Raw genomic sequence first — 18,006 nt, 5'->3', positions numbered from 1 at the left:
TGATTTGTCTGTTACATTGTCATTATGAAAGCCTTTATTTAAACATAAGACTCATTGAGTTGTCTTTTTCTACAAAAACATAGAGTTATACAAAAATATGAATTATACAAATCATGTGCAAGTGTGATTTAGGATACACCTAGTACAGGTTAAAGAATCAGAATATTGTGAAAAAGGTTGTTTTGTTTTTTTGTGGAAATTGTGTTCTAAAAGATGAACATAATTTTATTATGTGTAGGTGAAATACACTTAGCAGTTAACTGGGACTTCTTTACATTGAGTTCCTGCATCAGTGCAGTGAGGCATGGAGGCAACCAATCCAAGCTGCTTTGATAAAGCAGCTCTCATTTTTGGATCAGGCATTTATCTATCCAAATGGAATGGATAACACAGGTTTACTGGCCAATCAGATACAATACTAACATGGTCAGCAACCATTTGCTAGTAATTGTGGCCTTGTGGGCAGGTCCTACTACAAAAGGAAGTCTGTGTTCCCTTAAAGCTAATTGGGAAATGGAAGCATCTTTAAAATCTCCTGGAAGATTTAAGACCTGGTAAATGGTAAATGGCCTGTATTTGTATAGCGCTTTACTTAGTCTCTAAGGACCCCAAAGCGCTTTACACGTTCAGTAATCCACCCATTCACACACACATTCACATACTGGTGATGGCGAGCTACATTGTAGCCACAGCCACCCTGCGCACTGACAGAGGCGAGGCTGCCGGACACTGGCGCCACCGGGCCCTCTGACCACCACCAATAGGCAACGACAATGTGGTTTCTGTCCCTCTCCAGTCATCTTTGACACTCTGGCTTCCAAATGCAAAAATTGACGTGAAAAGGGGACTTTGGACCACTGAGCAACAGCCCAGTTCTCTCTCTCCTCAGCACAAGTATTACAGTTCTGCTGCTGGTTCAGGAGTGGCTGTGATATCAGGACTGCAGCCCCTTTGCTCAAAATATTTGTGCATCGTGGCTGTTGATGTACTGACACCAGCTTCAGTCCGCTCCTTGCGAAGCGCTTCCAAGTTTTTTAATCAGCGTTTAATAACAGTCCTGCAAAGACTGCAGGCATTCTTGTTGTTTGTGCACTTTTTATTACCACACTTTTCCATTCCAGCCAACTTTCCATTAATGTGTTTCAACAGCACTCTGCAAACTGCAATGGCATTTTCTTGCTTACCGTCTTTGTGGAAGGTGATGATGACAACTGGACAAATGCCAAATTAGCAATCTTCCACATATTTTTGCATGTACTGAATTTGATTTGTAGAAATTTACTCAACCGTTTTTTTGAGCAACATGTCATGTCTGTCAATATTACAACAGAAAAATAGTCTAGAGTCTAAAATATGTAAAGATTTTTTAACTTCCATAAATATCTGATGGAAAATATTGAGTTTTTTCGCAGTTTTCTAGTTATGTTTTCAGACTCAAGGCTGCTAATCTGCAGAAATAGAAGAGCGATGGTTTTGAAAATCTCACTGAAGGTGATTTCGATACAGTGCAGTAATAAGCTGCAGTGCATCCTGCAAAGCACAACATGCCAATAATGTTTCAGACAGTGAAAGTCATATGACTAAGTTGATGTTGACTAACCTGAATTATTTTACTGTAGACAGAAATGACAAGCGTGAACTTGAGATGAGTAACTCAGTAAAAGTCACTCTCACTTCTTGCTTCGAGTTACAGAATAAAGTTAATTTGTAGAAAACATGCAGCAGAGTGCTGTCCTGCCTACAGATTTGATCATCTTATAGGAAAGATTCTCCCCCTGATTAATTGTCATATACGGCGGAAGTCTGGTTTTGGCCAAAACACAGAACCTTGTTAAAATAAACAGGATACTGTAGTGACGTATTTTTCCGAACCATCAGACGGCTGTGTATTATTTTGAGGATGCTTGCCAGTGATTGTGAAAGTTGTGATAACCTGTTCTAGACGGCGAAGGAACATCGGGGTGGAAAATATGAAAAGGTTTCTCCCAAGATGAGATATCCATTTTTTGAAAAATATTCCACGCAATAAGAGTTTTCAATGCACAAAAAGCGAAAACACATACGAAGAACTTTTGAGAGCTACATTCTGAAGATTTAAACAGTTATTAACATTAACCTCCTAGGACCTGGCGTCCACATATGTGGACATCACATATATGGACCAAAATACTCAATTTTGCCCTACATAGCCTGATATCCACTTACGAGGACATTATACTGCTACTGTTCTATCAACATTTTAAACGAGTATCCTCATACGTGGCTCTCATTCTTCTTAAAAACAAAAATAAGGTAAAAAAAAAAATCTGGTAATTCTTTGTTTTTACATTCATCAGGCCCCAATATGCCCAAATGTCAAAGAGAAATTAAAAATACATACTGTGGAAGCGTTCGGGTCTTAGGAGGTTAAGATGCATGTTAAAAAAGAACTTCTATTGAGATACATTTACAAGCAAGTCCGATGTTTAACAGAGATATTTTTATATTTGTTTTGGAGCAGCTTAAAATGCCAGAATATGGGATTTTTTTATGGATTTCTTTCATTTTGTTTAGGTCTTGATGTGAAACTTGGAATTGATACAGATGAGCCAAATCAAAAGGCCAGTATTTCAAAGGCTCATTATATGTAACCCTCTCTGACTCAAATCCATCCACCTTCTTGGAGTTCAAAGCACACCACACACCAGGTGAGAGCTGAAAACAGTACCAGAACTCGCTTTGTGTTTACACAGACAGTTACTGCATGTATGGCCCAAATAAATTACATCCACAGTAGAAGACTGCTCTTTGGTTCCATGATTAGTGGACTGGCATTCACATGTTTTCTAGTCTTAATGACGATTTAAAGCAATTGAAAGTAAAAACAGCACTTAACCATACATTTATACAGCGCTTCATCTGCCTAACACCTACACATGATTTAGGGTCACCAGTTACCCTAGCACGCATGATATTGGACTTGGGGATAAAATCTGTGCATTCACAAACTCCAGACAGAAAGGCCCAAGACAACAAGGAGATTGAGACCAGGAATCCTTAAAGGCTACAGAGTACCTTCCTCTTTATACAATGCAATAACATTAAGAGTTTAGAAAGCTTTACAAAGGCAGAATTTACAATGGCTGTCAAGTCAATTCAGTTTTAATTTTAAAGTGTCAAATCACAAGAACAGTGATTTGATTTCAAAGAGCTTTCAATTGTAAGGCAAAGACCCTACAATAATATAGAGAAACTCCACCAATCACATGACTCCCAAGGAAAAACTCCCTTTTAACAGGAAGAAGCCTCGGGCAGAACCAGGCTCAGGGAGGGGCGGCCATGACCAGTTGGGGTGAGAGAAGGAAGAGATGACAAAAGACTTGAAATTAAATCTATCTGTTTAGTTGTGGAGTAACTTGCTATGAAATCTGTGCAAATGAAGACTTGACCACCTGAAAAACAACATGAGCTGTCTTTACTCCAGCAGACAACCTCTATTCTCCCTCCTTGAAGAATATAATAATTTGAAAGCTGTTTTTCAGGAAAAGAAAGGAAAAACGGCTATCCAAAAGGATAACGTGGCCTCAAACACCCTCGTCTTGCTTTGTTTGCTCAACAGTTTTATTAGGAAACTACAAGTGAACACCAAACGTCATTCTGGGGGCACGTCTCGTCACCTGGTAGCCATTTTCATACGTGTCCAGGCACAAGTATCGACATTTAGGCTGCTGTTTTGAAGCATTCTCTAAATGTATATGGGAGGTGGGGTGTCTACTTTTATAACACCGTATACTGCTCTCCGCCAGCATAAAAGGTTTTTGTGTCATATTTAGAGTTGAGTTTAAAGGTTATTTTAAATTTCTTCCAGCAGTTAGACTCATCACTTTAATAACGGCATAAAAGAAAGAGGGTACTTTACCTGCAGGGAGCAACCTAGTTTGGAAGTGTAGGTGTTCAGACAGTGGATGTTTGATTTTAGAACAAAACTTTCCAATTGGAGTTTGATGTTTTGCAACAGTGTCAGTTTCAAGGCCTTAATATCTTCACGGCCCCTCAGCTGAGTGTTATTCCCCTACTGTTGTGGTTAAACAGTATTCACAGCTCATGGCCTGTTCTGTACTCCCACTGCTCCGCTTGTTGTTTTTCTCTTCCCTTCAAATGATCAATTTCCAAAACAGCTAAACCTTTTAAGTCTGGTCGTTGCTGGTAAAAGTCAATCGCATTAACTCTTAAAGGTCAAGAATGTGTCACCATTATGTAGGAAAGCTGTCTCGCAAGCCCCCTTTGAGTAAGATAAACTCAAGACAAAGTAATAACTGTCATTGTGCTTAGAAGAACTGACGGGTGACTGCAGCAGTGGTATGTTGGCTTTTTAAAGCTTCAGCTATTTATCTAAAGATATGTTTAGTTTTTGCAATATTAGACATTCTATTATTTACAATCTACTGCTATGGTGATGTGGTATTAGTTATAAAATTACCCTTAAAAAGAGCAATGTCAGTTTTCAGTTTATCAGTATTTTGTACAGTGGAGACACATTGTAGTTCTTGTATTATTTAAGGTACTATTTAGTCCTATTTGTATTTAGTCAAGTACAGTTAAGAAGAAAACTTGCATAGAAATCAATGTAAAGGCTATGATGACCTTCAAGATGTTGCAACAGAGAAAACCTATAGTTCAGATCTTAAGATTGCACACCTGACTCCCACACATGCCCTGCATTTTAATGCTCGGGGTTTGTGTGGAGATGCGTTGCCACCCCTTAACCACTTACCTTTGAACATATGAGTAGGTCAGGTGTGTTCTACTGTAGAAGAGAAAACCTTGGTTGACAAATGGCACGCACAAGCAGGTTTGGTAAACGGCATTGTCTTGCATCCCCACTGTGCCAGCAGCAAAGAACATGGTTTCAGAATTTAGTTCTAGTTCTTTGGTTAAATACTGCTTCTTTCCACAAAATAACAAAAAAATAGGTCACGTTGGCTCCTTTTCATTAGTTTTCCTATATGTCTTTTGTCAGATCAGTCACGGTGACCCGATTTATGCAGGTTTGTGAAAACAAAACATTTTGAATAACCCACTTTCCATCCTTTTCTGAGTAAATGACTGTGCAGAATTGTTTATTTTCATAAAATAATAAGCAGGGTTGGGCCAACCATTGGGATGACTTTGCAAAGTGTGAAAATTGCAGATTTCACACAGAAAACATTAATATTTTTATTTTTTTTAATTAAAAAATTGGTACACGGGAGTGGAAATGCAAGGAAAATATTTCTAAAGTTGAACTGTTTGAATCATAAAGATGTCAAATACTTTAGTTCTAAAATGCTCGATGAACATGTGAATATTTTGTGTCTCCAACGATGCTGTCACAATTTTTAGCATTTAATGTGCACTTTCAGCTTGTTTATACCTGTTTATTGTGTGTTCTTAACTAGTATTTACCATCAGGCAAGTTATTCCTAGGCTATTTCAAGCTGATAAAGTGTGGGAACCTACTTTGCAGCTGCTGACCAAACTCCTACAAAATTAGCCGGCTATGTGTGAGAGACTCTCTTTATGTGTAGGCCAAAGAAACCAAAGTTAAACTCTTCATTCTGGTTCTGATAACAGAAACTGCTGTCACAAGATAATTAAAAAACAGCTCGTTATGCAGTTTTTTATTTTAAAGCTTTTATGAGATTATCAGATAAGTCACTGTATTGAGCACTTTTTGTGCGATCTGGTCACACTCAGAAGGAAAAAAGAAAAATAGTTTAGCTTTCCTGTCTACTGGAATCAATATATGAAATTCCTCACATTTTATACGAGAAAACTTCCAATCAACTTTGTGGGTTACCATACTGAACTCTAATGCGCTGCAGGCTAATTTCATCAGCATCTTGCCGATGGTAAATTCCGGCTTGCTGATTTACCACTGGCCTTGTAAGCTTGTTTCGTTATGCTTCATTTATCAAACTTCATCTGTGATTGCTTATTTACCCGATGACAGTGTCAACAGGAGCCGAAATCTACATTTTGATATTACAAATAGCAGCTGGTATCATCTTTGAATGCACTAATGATGACTCTGAACAATAAACAATATAAACAAGCCTTGTAAACAAGCTGTGTCATCCCTTTTGTCATAGCAATGAACAAGACCAGAAGAGGCAATCCCCCACCCACGGCAGCTTTGTATCTTCCTGTACACTTACGGTAATGAGCATGCTCACATTTCATAATCATTGATAATCTCCTTCATTTGTCCTTGCATCTAAAACAAAAAAAGTCATCATGTTTCTCTCAGTCAGCATTTTAATTAAAAAACATACACACTTACTTAAAAAATGCCAAGATGCGTGTGTTTCATGCAAACTTTCAACCTCGCGCCTACTCTCTCCGCACCACGGCAATGCAAACTGTTCACAAAGGGGAGACCACAGTGTAGGAAATCATACTACTGCAAGTGGGAGTAGGAAGTCAACTACATTATCAAGAAGAAGTAAATAAATCTGCCTCACAGTGTCAAATGCTTGAAGTGCAAACACATGGTGAATTCATGAAGATCCTTTTAACTTTCATTTAAACTCCCTGAAGAGACAAAGAACACATCTTACATTTTGTTTTTAGGCCATGCCACCCATACTGAAACCATAATTAGATGAATTCACATTAGAAGAGCACGTATTAGACACGTATTTTATTTATTGTATGCATAAGAAGAGGTACACGTGCAATAAACAAAAACAAAACAAAGCTGTCATTTACGGTTTGAGCAAGCAATATCAAGTCAAAACAAAAACAAATTATGATACTGATGAGCAACAACTGTGGCCGAGCTACGTAATAATGAAATACAGTAGCAGAAAAATAGACAAATCATTTGTTGACAAAAAAAATCAAACATTTACTTTTGATTGACATCTGGTTTTAAGTCACCTCACACTGATAACTCGTGGCAAAAATGGTGTTTAGAAAAATGAACGGGGGTCTACTCTTAACCAACTTCAATAAACTGTAAAAGAAAAAAATACAACAAATGTTATTTATTCTTTATTTTCAGTGTAAAGTAAGAAAAAGGCACATAAGCATAACTTGTACACACATCTAATGCATTGCAGATACAACTGTTAAATCAGTCTCCTAATATGATGTCATTTAAGTAACACAGATTAAAATATTTATTCATTCTGTGACATCTCAAGCTCTCAATGTCAGTTTACACTAAAGTGACGTTAATCCAGCTTACCTATCGATACCAAGACATTCTAACTATTGTTATATTAATAACAATAAACTAATGTAATTTTAAGAGTTTTGTATCCATTAGTGAGATGTCATTACTGCACCAAGGTAAATACGTATGCTGCTCTGTATGCTCTTGTAGACATTCGGCTACGTCGTTGAAGACAAAGCGCGACTTGAAACAAGCCGCACTTTTTTGTCACTGTGTTTAACACTCTGGCTGACCACAAAGAACATTTCTCAGTGTGGCATGTCACGTCTGACCAAGACTGTTAGTCATCATTGAAAAAACATGTGTCAGTAGAGCATTGTTTTGCAAAGTTCCCTGGAAAAAGCTTGAGATGTTAGTTCTAGATATCTGACGATAACATTTCACTTTCAACTAGTTTTAAAAAGTTTTAATTGATGGCCTTTTTTCATAGTCGCATAGATCAATTAATGTTAGTTTTATGCCAGTTTGAATGAGTAACTACAGTACAACTAATCCAACTAACTCTTGTGATGCTTTGAAATTAAGTGCAGTGCCTCTGCTGTATTGGTGAGGTGCCTCAGAAGACAAAGTAGAATTTCAAAGTTTCCCTCACACATACAATTTTGTGAGAATCTGGTCAGGTTGAAAGCTAGATGTCTATTGTTATGCATCAACTTTTGCCAATTGCTTGCTCATAGTGTGTTGTCTTAATGTTGTTGTTTTTTTCCTGTATTACTGTAGCGTCCTTATCTTACAATATAAAGTTGCTATTGTGACTTGGTGCTATATAAATAAAATTACATTTAATCGATGACCATTAACTAGCTGTAAATTCCCCAGACTATTCCCTACGCTACTCTTTTATTGGTTCAAGTGGGCATAACAAGTACGTTGTACCAGGAAACAAGTTGTCTTAATTTCATTATCAATCGATACACAAATGCCAATATTTTTGTCATCCAAGGTTTTGTGGTGTACTTGTAGTGTGAGATCAAATGGCCATGTAGGTAATAGATGCATGTGGGAACCAAAAAAAGGAACAATAATTTGAAACCACTGGCTGTAGTCTGACTAGTTTTCTATTAGCTTTTAACCAGTATGCAGAAAGGAAGTGTTGAACAGGATATCTGTTGCATGGATATCCTGGTTAAACTGAAAAAAACTGGCTTCTAGCCCAGCAGACTTAACTGCCAGAATAACCGTTTAAAGTGAGCTTGCAGGGGGATAGTCAGTCTCAAACTGGGACCTTCATTTTTGTTAGACGACATCACCACATTTACCATTTTACATGCATTAGATACAAAAATAATAGAATTGCACTGGGTAATTTCTTCTGTTCGTCTTTAATTTACTCATATTTGTAATGAATAATATGTAACAGCTTTTTTCTCCCTGGCTGTCCGTTTAATCAGAATGACTAAACACAACTTTTAATTTTTAGAGGTATTTTTTTAAGATTATTGTTTCTGATTGGAATTGGTGAATCAATTAATACGTATGACATTAATCCAGATAAAGTATTAATGTAAAAATGTAAAGTAAAAATGAGGTAGATTTTCACTTCTTGAGAGGATTTTCCTATTACTGGTTTATTATTTAATCATTAATAAACATTTTGGAGTTTTTTTTACAACTTAAATAAGCTATTTGACAAAAAAATGGGGAAAATGATGCACAAAGACCGTTGTTGGACCTGCAACTGGAAAAAGAAGCTAAGAGCTATGAAATGTAAATGATACATCCTTATGCTTATGTAACACCTTGAACAATCTTGCACCTTTATTTCCACTGCATTTCTTTAATGATAAGGGCATTGTCCCTTATCTCCTCCACTAATCTCTATAATGGGGGAGGAAAGGTTTTATGAATTCCTCATGTCAACAACGCTGCTTTGTAAGACTTTTAGACGTAAAAACACAAACCAGCACACCACAGGTGGGTTAGGAGGGATTCTCTGGTGGTGGCCAGATGAGGAAATTCTTTTGAATTTTGAATCTACCTGAGGACACTTTTTCCTTTCTGTGTGCGCATTACAGAAGGTACTCCTGATAAGACGCTGAGGGTGATGCACCTCTTAGACCAGTCGGAGCCCCCACCCACCTGTTCCCTTACGCTGACGAAGAGAGAAAACAGACGAGAGGGGTTTTCTCTTTCACTCTCACTTCCTCTCTTCTGGTTGCCGTAGATTGTTGTAAAGATTGTGTGTATGGAGAGAACTTGTGCACTACCACTGACGGGGCAGAAAGACTGAGGTAGCATGAACATGGACATACTGACTAACCTATGATACAATCTGAAATTCCAAAATGTGTAAGTTGTGAAGTGGAGTAGATGACCATCATTAAATATGCAGTGATATTTCCATAAAAGGTTTCCTATGGCTAAAATATAACTGTGATTAAAGATTGGTTGTCATAATAATAATAATAATAAACAACAACAACAATCTATTGTAATAAAAATTGAGCTCATCGACTATGTCTTTGTCTTTTAAACACAATGACCTCAGAAGCGGATTTTAGTCATTATCTTTTAAAACTGCCCAATGAAAAGTCCCATTTCAGTGAAAGCATAAAGGAGACTTTATTTACATTTGGCATTGACATTCAATTGAACTCACAGACAATGAGATATAATATGGGATATAATTCAGATTGTCAAAATTTCACATCTCCTCATCCTTTCTCATTAAAAACAGTGTGTCAGGAGTCAAAAAAGGAAAACTCTTTCTCTTGACCAAATTATTTAGAAAGTTAAAAATATGAAGGAGAATTCATGAGGACAGTGCCATGAAAATCCAATAGCATGGGTGCTTAATTATGCAATATTAATAGAAAGTTGCATGTTGTTTCATGCAGCCAACATGGTGACAATGTTACCTTAATACCAAGTTTGTGACTGTGATGGACAAAACAATGTAGTCAAAGTGGCAACAGAGCATGAAATGATACAGAGGCAAAGGTGTGTAAAGCTTTTATTTTTTAAACTGCATCCCAGTGATGATGATTGACATGTCTAACATCATGTCAGCACAACACAAACACAACCATACAAACAATGCAATCAATGATAATTCCTGACAAACAGTCAACAGTCAAGTCAAGCAAAGCTGAGCACGGGCTTTGTCGATCTTTCTGAAGTAGAAGGTTATACAGACCTATGCAACTTCTACAAATAAAAGTGAGAAATATGACTGCTGTTTTCTCTCACTGTGGTGAACCAATGCATCAGATGACTGACATAATGTGTTTGACATAAGCAAAACATACAAAAATTCCCAATATACAGAAGTGCTTTCGTGCCAGTGCGACTTAAACTACAGACAATAAACCTGAAAGTGAAAGAAAATAGTAATTTTAACCCTTAATTCGGCATTCATAAACATCTTGTTTAAGTTAACCAGAATCGAGTGTTTATTCAATCACTTTTACAAGCTATTCAGTTTTTACACATGTGACAATAAAAAACTAAATATAAGTAATATGTGGTGTTGCTTATCCTTGGAGAATCTTCATTTTTCGTTGCAATTTTCTTACATGTGTATTTTTAGTACAAAAAAAATATATTAATTTGAACTAACAAAAACACAAAAGAAAAGACAGGCAATCCAATAGCAATTACCTATACTCCTCATAGCTGTTGTAATATTTTTTTTTAATATATGCATTTTACTATATATACACATATGGATAAAACTGAACTGTTGATCTGTTGCTCACCAAAAGTGGCAGCAACTAAGCTGTTGAGTTATTTGAAGAAAGAACAGACACAATCTTTTCAACCAGTTTTGGATGTGCCTTGAGAGTTACTGATAATAATGAACACCTAGGAACGACCAGATGCCTAAGCGCCTCACCTACAAAAATAGTTGATTATCAAATAATTACAATGTAATTACAACATAATGACAACATTTCTTTAGAAAACCTCTTTTTTTCCCCCTGCAGACCATCATTAATCTGTGAGTCTGTAACAGCATGTGTCATCCTTTTGAAATGACGTGACGCTGTCAGCCCGCTCCATAATGACACATGCAACTGTTTCAAGGCATTTCATAAGCAGACCCTCTTAAGCCGCTGTACGTTTCCTTGATCTTGCAAGTGGACAAAAATGTGTAAGAGACAAAAGAGTGAAATAGCAGCATAAAGAACTACTCCGCAAATGTTACTCCAATATTAGCTTACTTCCTTATGCACTATGAAAATACAACATATATATATATACACACACACACACACACACACACACACACACACACACACACACACACACACACAGATGTTTTTTTGGGGTTTTTTTCATGTCTCTTTGGTAAAACATTAACTCTTACAAAGGGTTTCCTGTTGTTGCCGAAGATATTTGTCCGTGTAGGTGGCCACAATGCAGTGAATGCATTCAGGTTGTCAATACCACACCTACAAAGAATACCTATGACAAGCTTTGGCTCCACTGATTCAAAGTGAAAATGGGAAGTGTCGTCGCCGTTCCTCTAGTTTCCGGGTGAGTCGGGTGCACTCAAACGAGTTTACATTCACACACTAGTATCTATAGGCCCCACGCACGCGCGGCTTGACGCCAGTTTCGGATCACGTAGTGGTGACTGCCAGTGGAAAAGAAAATTTCATTACTCACACACTAGTTTCTGCAGTTTTCCAACTCTGTAAAAGTGGTTTTCCTGTGTCCTCAGGGATAAGTATAAAAAGGTAAGCGACACAAGTATCTGCATTTCCAGTAAAACTTGGGTAAAGCGTCTTTTGGTGAATCGGTGCCTGCTGCTGACACTTAACAATATGAAGCTGATTGTTTTTTGCCTTTTCACAATCTACTGTTGCTCTTTGGTCAAAGCATCTCCCATGGAGCGCAAAAAACTACAAGAAGTCCTTAGAGAGCTGAAAATGCTCAAACGCGACTTTCCGGTTAGTTCATCTACATCAACTTTTTAACTGCTTTAACTGCATTTCACAACTTGCTTTCTAGCAAACTAACTTTCATTACCTAATGCAATCTTTTTTGACTTCCTTTTGCAGAACACAGAACTCATGATGAATACTCCACCAAAGGATATTGAGGTAAGCAAAACTACTTTAATCTAAAATAATGCAGACCGTATGGTCACCACTACGATAAATATTGGTGGTTGCTTACTCATTGTTGTTATGCTCCCACTTACTGTAGTTAGTTTGTCAGGCGCCGGGTACTGTAGGAGTACATCAAATGATGTGTGAAATACCAAAATGTGCAGGGTGATAAGCAGCTGTAAAACTCGAAACTTAAAGGATAAAGGTCCAGATTTAAATTTCGCATCTACTCTTTGATCACAATACTTAAAAATAAATGACTGTCATATTAAGGAGCAGAGGAACTGTCATAAAACGTTTACAAAGTAAAATGTAAGCATTTAAAATTTAATTTAGCAAAAATAAAATCCACATAATTAAGTGTTAGACAGGATTAAAACTACATTATACATTTCTTAGTTTAATTAGAAACAAAAATACGACTATTATACAGAATATTTATTAAAACCTTGCACTATGAAACCATGCATTTTTGTTTTTCTGAGTTGATTTGACTAAGGTGAAATCCTCAAAAAGGCCATATATATTTCAATATTTATAAATAGAAATGACAATATTTACTTTAAAGGCTCTATAGCACATCTTAGCAATGAAACCTAAAAACATTTTGTAAAGTTTTGCAATGCTCTTGTGGTCAAATCCTACATAGTCTCATTATGTACCCTTTATATAACTAGACTTGTAAATGTTTATTAAGATGCACTGCATTACTAGTAAATTCTAATCAGCCTTCTTTCTTGTCAGGCTTATTCATTTTCATTCAGTGAGTCAACTCAAGAGTGTGCTCAGTGGATTTTTTTCATTTTCTCACAGCTTCCTTTGAGTGAAATGTGATGAGTAATCAAGCAGAGAGCAGACAAAACCATTACACTTCCTCACGCCACCTCTCAAACTGAGCATTTGACAGAATGCTAGAAAACTTTTGAGTCAATATTCTGTTTAACATCTTGCAAATTACAGTTTATCTCACACCGCGAATGATGAGGATTGCCAAGCATCTGATCTTGCTTTGCAAAACAAAGATTATGGTTTCAAAATGAGATCACAACACTAAACCGTAGCAATAATGATAAGATTTAACAATAACTGTAGCAGAATTTCTGATTTTTAAATGCAGCAAAACAAATTACGGCTAATTCGCTAGGCAGATATAAAATACTCAAAAAAACTTTGACCCAAGCTGGCTGAGTTCACGGGTGTCACACCACACTGGAAAATGAGTATCTAAACAGAAACAAGTGTTTCACATGGGAAAAATTGCATTGTACCATCAGCATTTTCATCCAGATTTTTGGAGGGAAACAATTCATACAAAAAAAAAAAAAAAAAAAAACCCTCTTTCACTTAACAGAAAGTTATCATTGAAATAGTGGAAACTCTGTTTGGTTCAGTTTCATTTTGTATAAAAATGTTTTTGTGTGCATCAGATTGGAAAGTCAACTACAATGAAGTCATGAAATGAAACTACAAACAATAGCTTTCTTGGAACAATATTTTTCCTTACATTGAAACAAAGAAAACTCATTTTCATAGCCAACTGTAAATGAAGTAGAACTGTGCATCAAGCTGTTGTGTTCCCTTTGTATGGTGCTCCGTGTGATATATCTCATTTAAAAAAGCAAATGTATTTAAAAAGACCAACCGGAACCCTGACATATATATATGTGTGTGTGTGTAAGCTGGGATAATCATGATGTCATATTCACCATCATTTCTTTTTCTTTTCGTAACAGGACTGCTGTTGTCTGACAGCCTTAACTTGCTTTCGGGAGACTCTGCTTCAACAATTTGGCATAAGTGGAAAATATCAGAAAAAACTTTACAAGAGTCTTAATCATACCCTTACTGTAAGTACATTGTTTGGGGTGGGACTCACATAATAATATACCTTAAGTCCTATTCTAAAGACTAATGTCAACATTTTAGTACACTGCATTTCTAAAACTGGCATATTTCTTTCAATCATTGCAGATCAGTGGACTGAACTTTTGTAACACAGAAACTTCTACGGTAAGTAAAAATTAGTCAGCATTGCTTTTTTTTCTTGATTGTGACTATTGTTTTTTCAGTTTGTACACAGACTCTTGTAGTAAACGACCATTTAAGTAAACTCCTTTCTTCTTTGTTTCTTTTTAGACCAACTGCTCAACCTGCCACTCACATCCTAAGGAAAAAGCATCAGAGTTTTTCAACAGACTGGAGTCTCTGGTTCAAAGGGTAAGGCTATTTCAGATATATTTCAGAAAGCTATACATAAAATACTAGACCATTTTGTTTTTACAGTAAGCTTAAAATAAAAAGGCTATGCTCTTTAATATGATCATAAATGTATTGATGCTTGTACAGCAAATTAAGTATTTATTTTCATCCATTTTTAGGGTCTAAGCAGAATCAACTGAGATGAGCTGAAGATCCATTAGCAACTTTAGAGAAGACACTACTTTGTAAAGGGCCAAGCACGTCGAAGATTGCGTCTTACAGCCTGATAAATATTTAACTTATTTATTATTTATTTATATTGAAGTGGTTAACTCACTCAAGCTATCAGGAAAGCTGCTCTGCTGCCACCTTGTGGACTTCGTACCCTCAGTCAGTGAGAGGGAAAATTAATTTATTCATTCATTTTGTAGTTCTCAAAGAATAGTTTAATAATGACATTTATACTGTGTATGAATTTCCTTAGTACATAAATTATTTTGTAAAACAACTGTACCATCTGAAAATATCAAATTAATTACCATATATTATTTGATGTGCCTAGTTTATATGAAGGACAGATTCTCTGCTTGTAGCAGGAACTGAAAGACAAGTGTTCTATTTTTTTTAATTTTTTAGCAAATGGGCATTTTTTTCATTCTGGCAGTAGTCCATTGTATAGTTAACAAGTCGTAACTTTCTCTTGTCAACTTCATATAAAAGGCAGGTTGATATTAATAAAGACAGTGTCTAACTGTGCTATCAAACTGTATTTATGATATAGTTTATATGTTTAGATATTTATTGTTTAAATGTTTGATACCAATTACAAGTTTTTAGAATTACTTTTTTATACGTGCTGGACTAACTGAGAAAAATAAATATAAATGAAATTCACAGAAAGTGAAGAGAAATTGTGTTGATGTTATCCATGTTTTTTGGTTGTTTTTTGTGCTCGTATGACGGGATGTGAATGGGTTAACGAGGCATGTTGTTCAAAGTGCTTTGAGTGCTCGAGTAGAGTAGAAAATCACAAATAAAAGAACCAGTCCGTTTACTATGTTTTGACCTGACATGGTTCTGGAGGCACTTCCTGAAATGTAAAGATACATTTTCCAGGAGCTTAAGTTTAATCCAAGCGTTGCATTTGCATTCAGAAGCTGTAAAACAACAACATGTGATCAAACAAGCTTTGACACACTTGCAGCTATATCCAAAAAGACAGCTGGAACACTAGGAGTAGCTAAATCAATATATCTCTGAAGAAGAGAGAATTGGTAAAATGAATAGGTTGTCCTGGGTGTTCATGGAAGACAACAGTGATGGATGATCACAAAATCTTTCCATGATAAAGAACGACACCTTCTGGACAAGACTGTGTACAAGAGAGCAGAGGCTTGCACAGGCTTCTTCAAGGTTCAAACCATACTAGTTTCATAAAACTCTGAGCAATACTCTAGGAGTGGAAGCAAATCTTGTGAAAATGAAAAAGTGCCCATGACAACACAAGAACCATGGCTCTGAGACCCATTAGGTGACCACTGAGCACCTTTGGCCAGACAAGCTGAACAGAAAAAGCTAAAAATAAAAGGTGTGTAGACATGAAACTAAGATCAGCAGGAAGATAAAAGAGTAGTGCTCATGATCCAAATTACATTACGTAACCTGTAAAGCACAATGAAGGCAATGCCATGTGTAGGCATGCATAGCTTCTAGTGGCACAGTGTGACTAATGTTTTCTAAGGAGCTTGGAAAGAAAAGCATCTGGACTTCTTTAAGTTGCTTGAAGACGTTTCACCTCTCATCCGAGAAGCTTCTTCAGTTCTAAGGTCACATGGTGGAGAGTCCCAGATTTAAACCCAGTGGGAGTTTCCCCCCAACAGAGGGACAAAAGGACCCCCTGATGATCCTGTACCTAATCACATGAGCCAAGGTGTGAAAACAGGTGTGGGTCACAATCAGCCAGGATTTCGGTTGAGCTCATTGTGAAACCTGGCCCCACCCTATCATGTGATTTCCTTGAGGTCAAATGGCAGAGGTGTGAGTGGGCGTTAAGGTGTCTGGGAAGGGATCTCAAAACTGGGTTATAGATGTGACTAATGTTTGCTGAAGATACAGTTAGGGCCATATCTATTTGGACACTGACACAAGTTCAGTTATTTTTACCTGTTTACTGAAACATATTCCAATTATAGTTACATAATGGACATGGACATACTCTGTAGACTCTCAGCTTTTGTTTCAGGGTATCCACATTCAAATTGGATGAAGGGTTTAGGAGTTCCAGATCCTTAATATGTAGCCATCCCCTTTTTAAAATGTCCAAAAATAAATGTAGAGTTGACGCAAAGGCTATTTCATGGGCAGGTGGGGGCAATTTTTTTGTTATGTCATTATTAATTAAGCAGATATAAAGCCTGGAGTTGATTTGAGGCGTATTTGGAAGATTTTGCTGTAAAAAGACAACATGTGGTCAAAGGAGCTCTCTGTGCAGGTGAAACAAGTCATCCTTAAGCTGTGAAAAAAGACAAAAAGCTATCTGAGAAATTGCTACAATACTGGGAGTGGCAAAATCTACCGTTTGGTAAATTCTGAGAGAGAAAGAAAGAAAGCATCGGTGAACGCGCCAACGGAAAAAGACCTGAAAGTCTATGGAAGACAACAGTGGTGGATGATCACAGAATAATTTCCATGGTGAGGAGAAACCCCTTCACAACAGCCAACCAAGCAAACAACCCTCTCCAGGAGGTATGAGTATCGATATCCTCATAAAGAGAAGGCTACATGAATGTAAATACAGAGGGTTCACTTCAAGGTGCAAGCCACTCATAAGCCTCAAGAATAGAAAGGCTAGAGTGAAGCTTGCTTAAAAAGAAAAAAAAGAAGAGAGCATTAAAAAATAAAAAATAAAACAGCATCTGGTGATGCCCATGAGTTCATTACTTCAGGCTGTCATTGAGTGAGCAAAGTGTTTTCAACCAAGTGTTAGAAATGAACATTTTATTTTCAGTTATCTAATTTTTCCAATTTTCTTGAACCTCTGAAATAAAGGGGCAATCTCTTTGTTGTTGTGTAACTGTAAATGTATATGTAAAAGTATGTTACATGTGAAGTCATCAAAGTGTGATAAGTAAACCAGGCAAGATGGTGGACCTAAACCAATGACCCTCTTGCCGTAAGGCAACAGTGCTAACCACTGTAACCAGTAACCGTAAAACTATAGTAAAAAATAACCAGATATTACTATAATCAAAAATACCAGCACTGATTCTAAGGAATAATTGTCTAATAATTGTCTTATGGCATGTGTAATCAAATATTGCTTGGATGGAGAATCAGTCGTTCCCATTAAAACTTTAATGTTAAGTTATGAAATGAAACAGCCTTTTACCATTAATAGGTCGCTGAAATAGCAGTTCCGACTAGGATATACAAAAACACAGGTGTCGAAGTCCAGGCTTTGAGGGCTGGTGTTCTGCAGGCTTTAGATGTGCTTTGATCCAACACTGCTGATTTAAAGGGCTGAATTGCCTCCTCAACATGTCTTGAAGTTGT

At 36.8% G+C, this 18,006-nt stretch overlaps 1 protein-coding gene across 2 annotated transcripts; it reads left to right on the top strand.

The window, feature by feature from the left end:
- Positions 1 to 5,895: 5,895 nt before the first annotated feature.
- il21 (interleukin 21) lies at positions 5,896 to 15,605 on the top strand. 2 transcript variants are annotated; one of them, XM_026183420.1, is made up of 7 exons: positions 5,896 to 6,177; positions 11,533 to 12,093; positions 12,205 to 12,246; positions 13,989 to 14,102; positions 14,227 to 14,265; positions 14,392 to 14,472; positions 14,634 to 15,605. In XM_026183420.1, the coding sequence occupies exons 2-7, from the start codon at positions 11,968 to 11,970 to the stop codon at positions 14,652 to 14,654; spliced, it is 423 nt and encodes a 140-aa protein (XP_026039205.1). In that variant the 5' UTR covers positions 5,896 to 6,177; positions 11,533 to 11,967; the 3' UTR covers positions 14,655 to 15,605. The 2 variants fall into 2 exon arrangements, with proteins under 2 accessions (XP_026039205.1, XP_026039196.1); XM_026183411.1 differs by lacking the exon at positions 5,896 to 6,177 and having other exon boundaries at positions 11,441 to 12,093.
- The last annotated feature ends 2,401 nt before the right edge of the window (positions 15,606 to 18,006 follow it).

Source organism: Astatotilapia calliptera, chromosome 2, assembly GCF_900246225.1.
Source record: "Astatotilapia calliptera chromosome 2, fAstCal1.2, whole genome shotgun sequence".
In the NCBI taxonomy this organism is placed as follows: domain Eukaryota; kingdom Metazoa; phylum Chordata; class Actinopteri; order Cichliformes; family Cichlidae; genus Astatotilapia; species Astatotilapia calliptera.
Note: the sequence above shows the minus strand (reverse complement) of the source record. Positions and strands in the feature narration are given on the sequence as shown.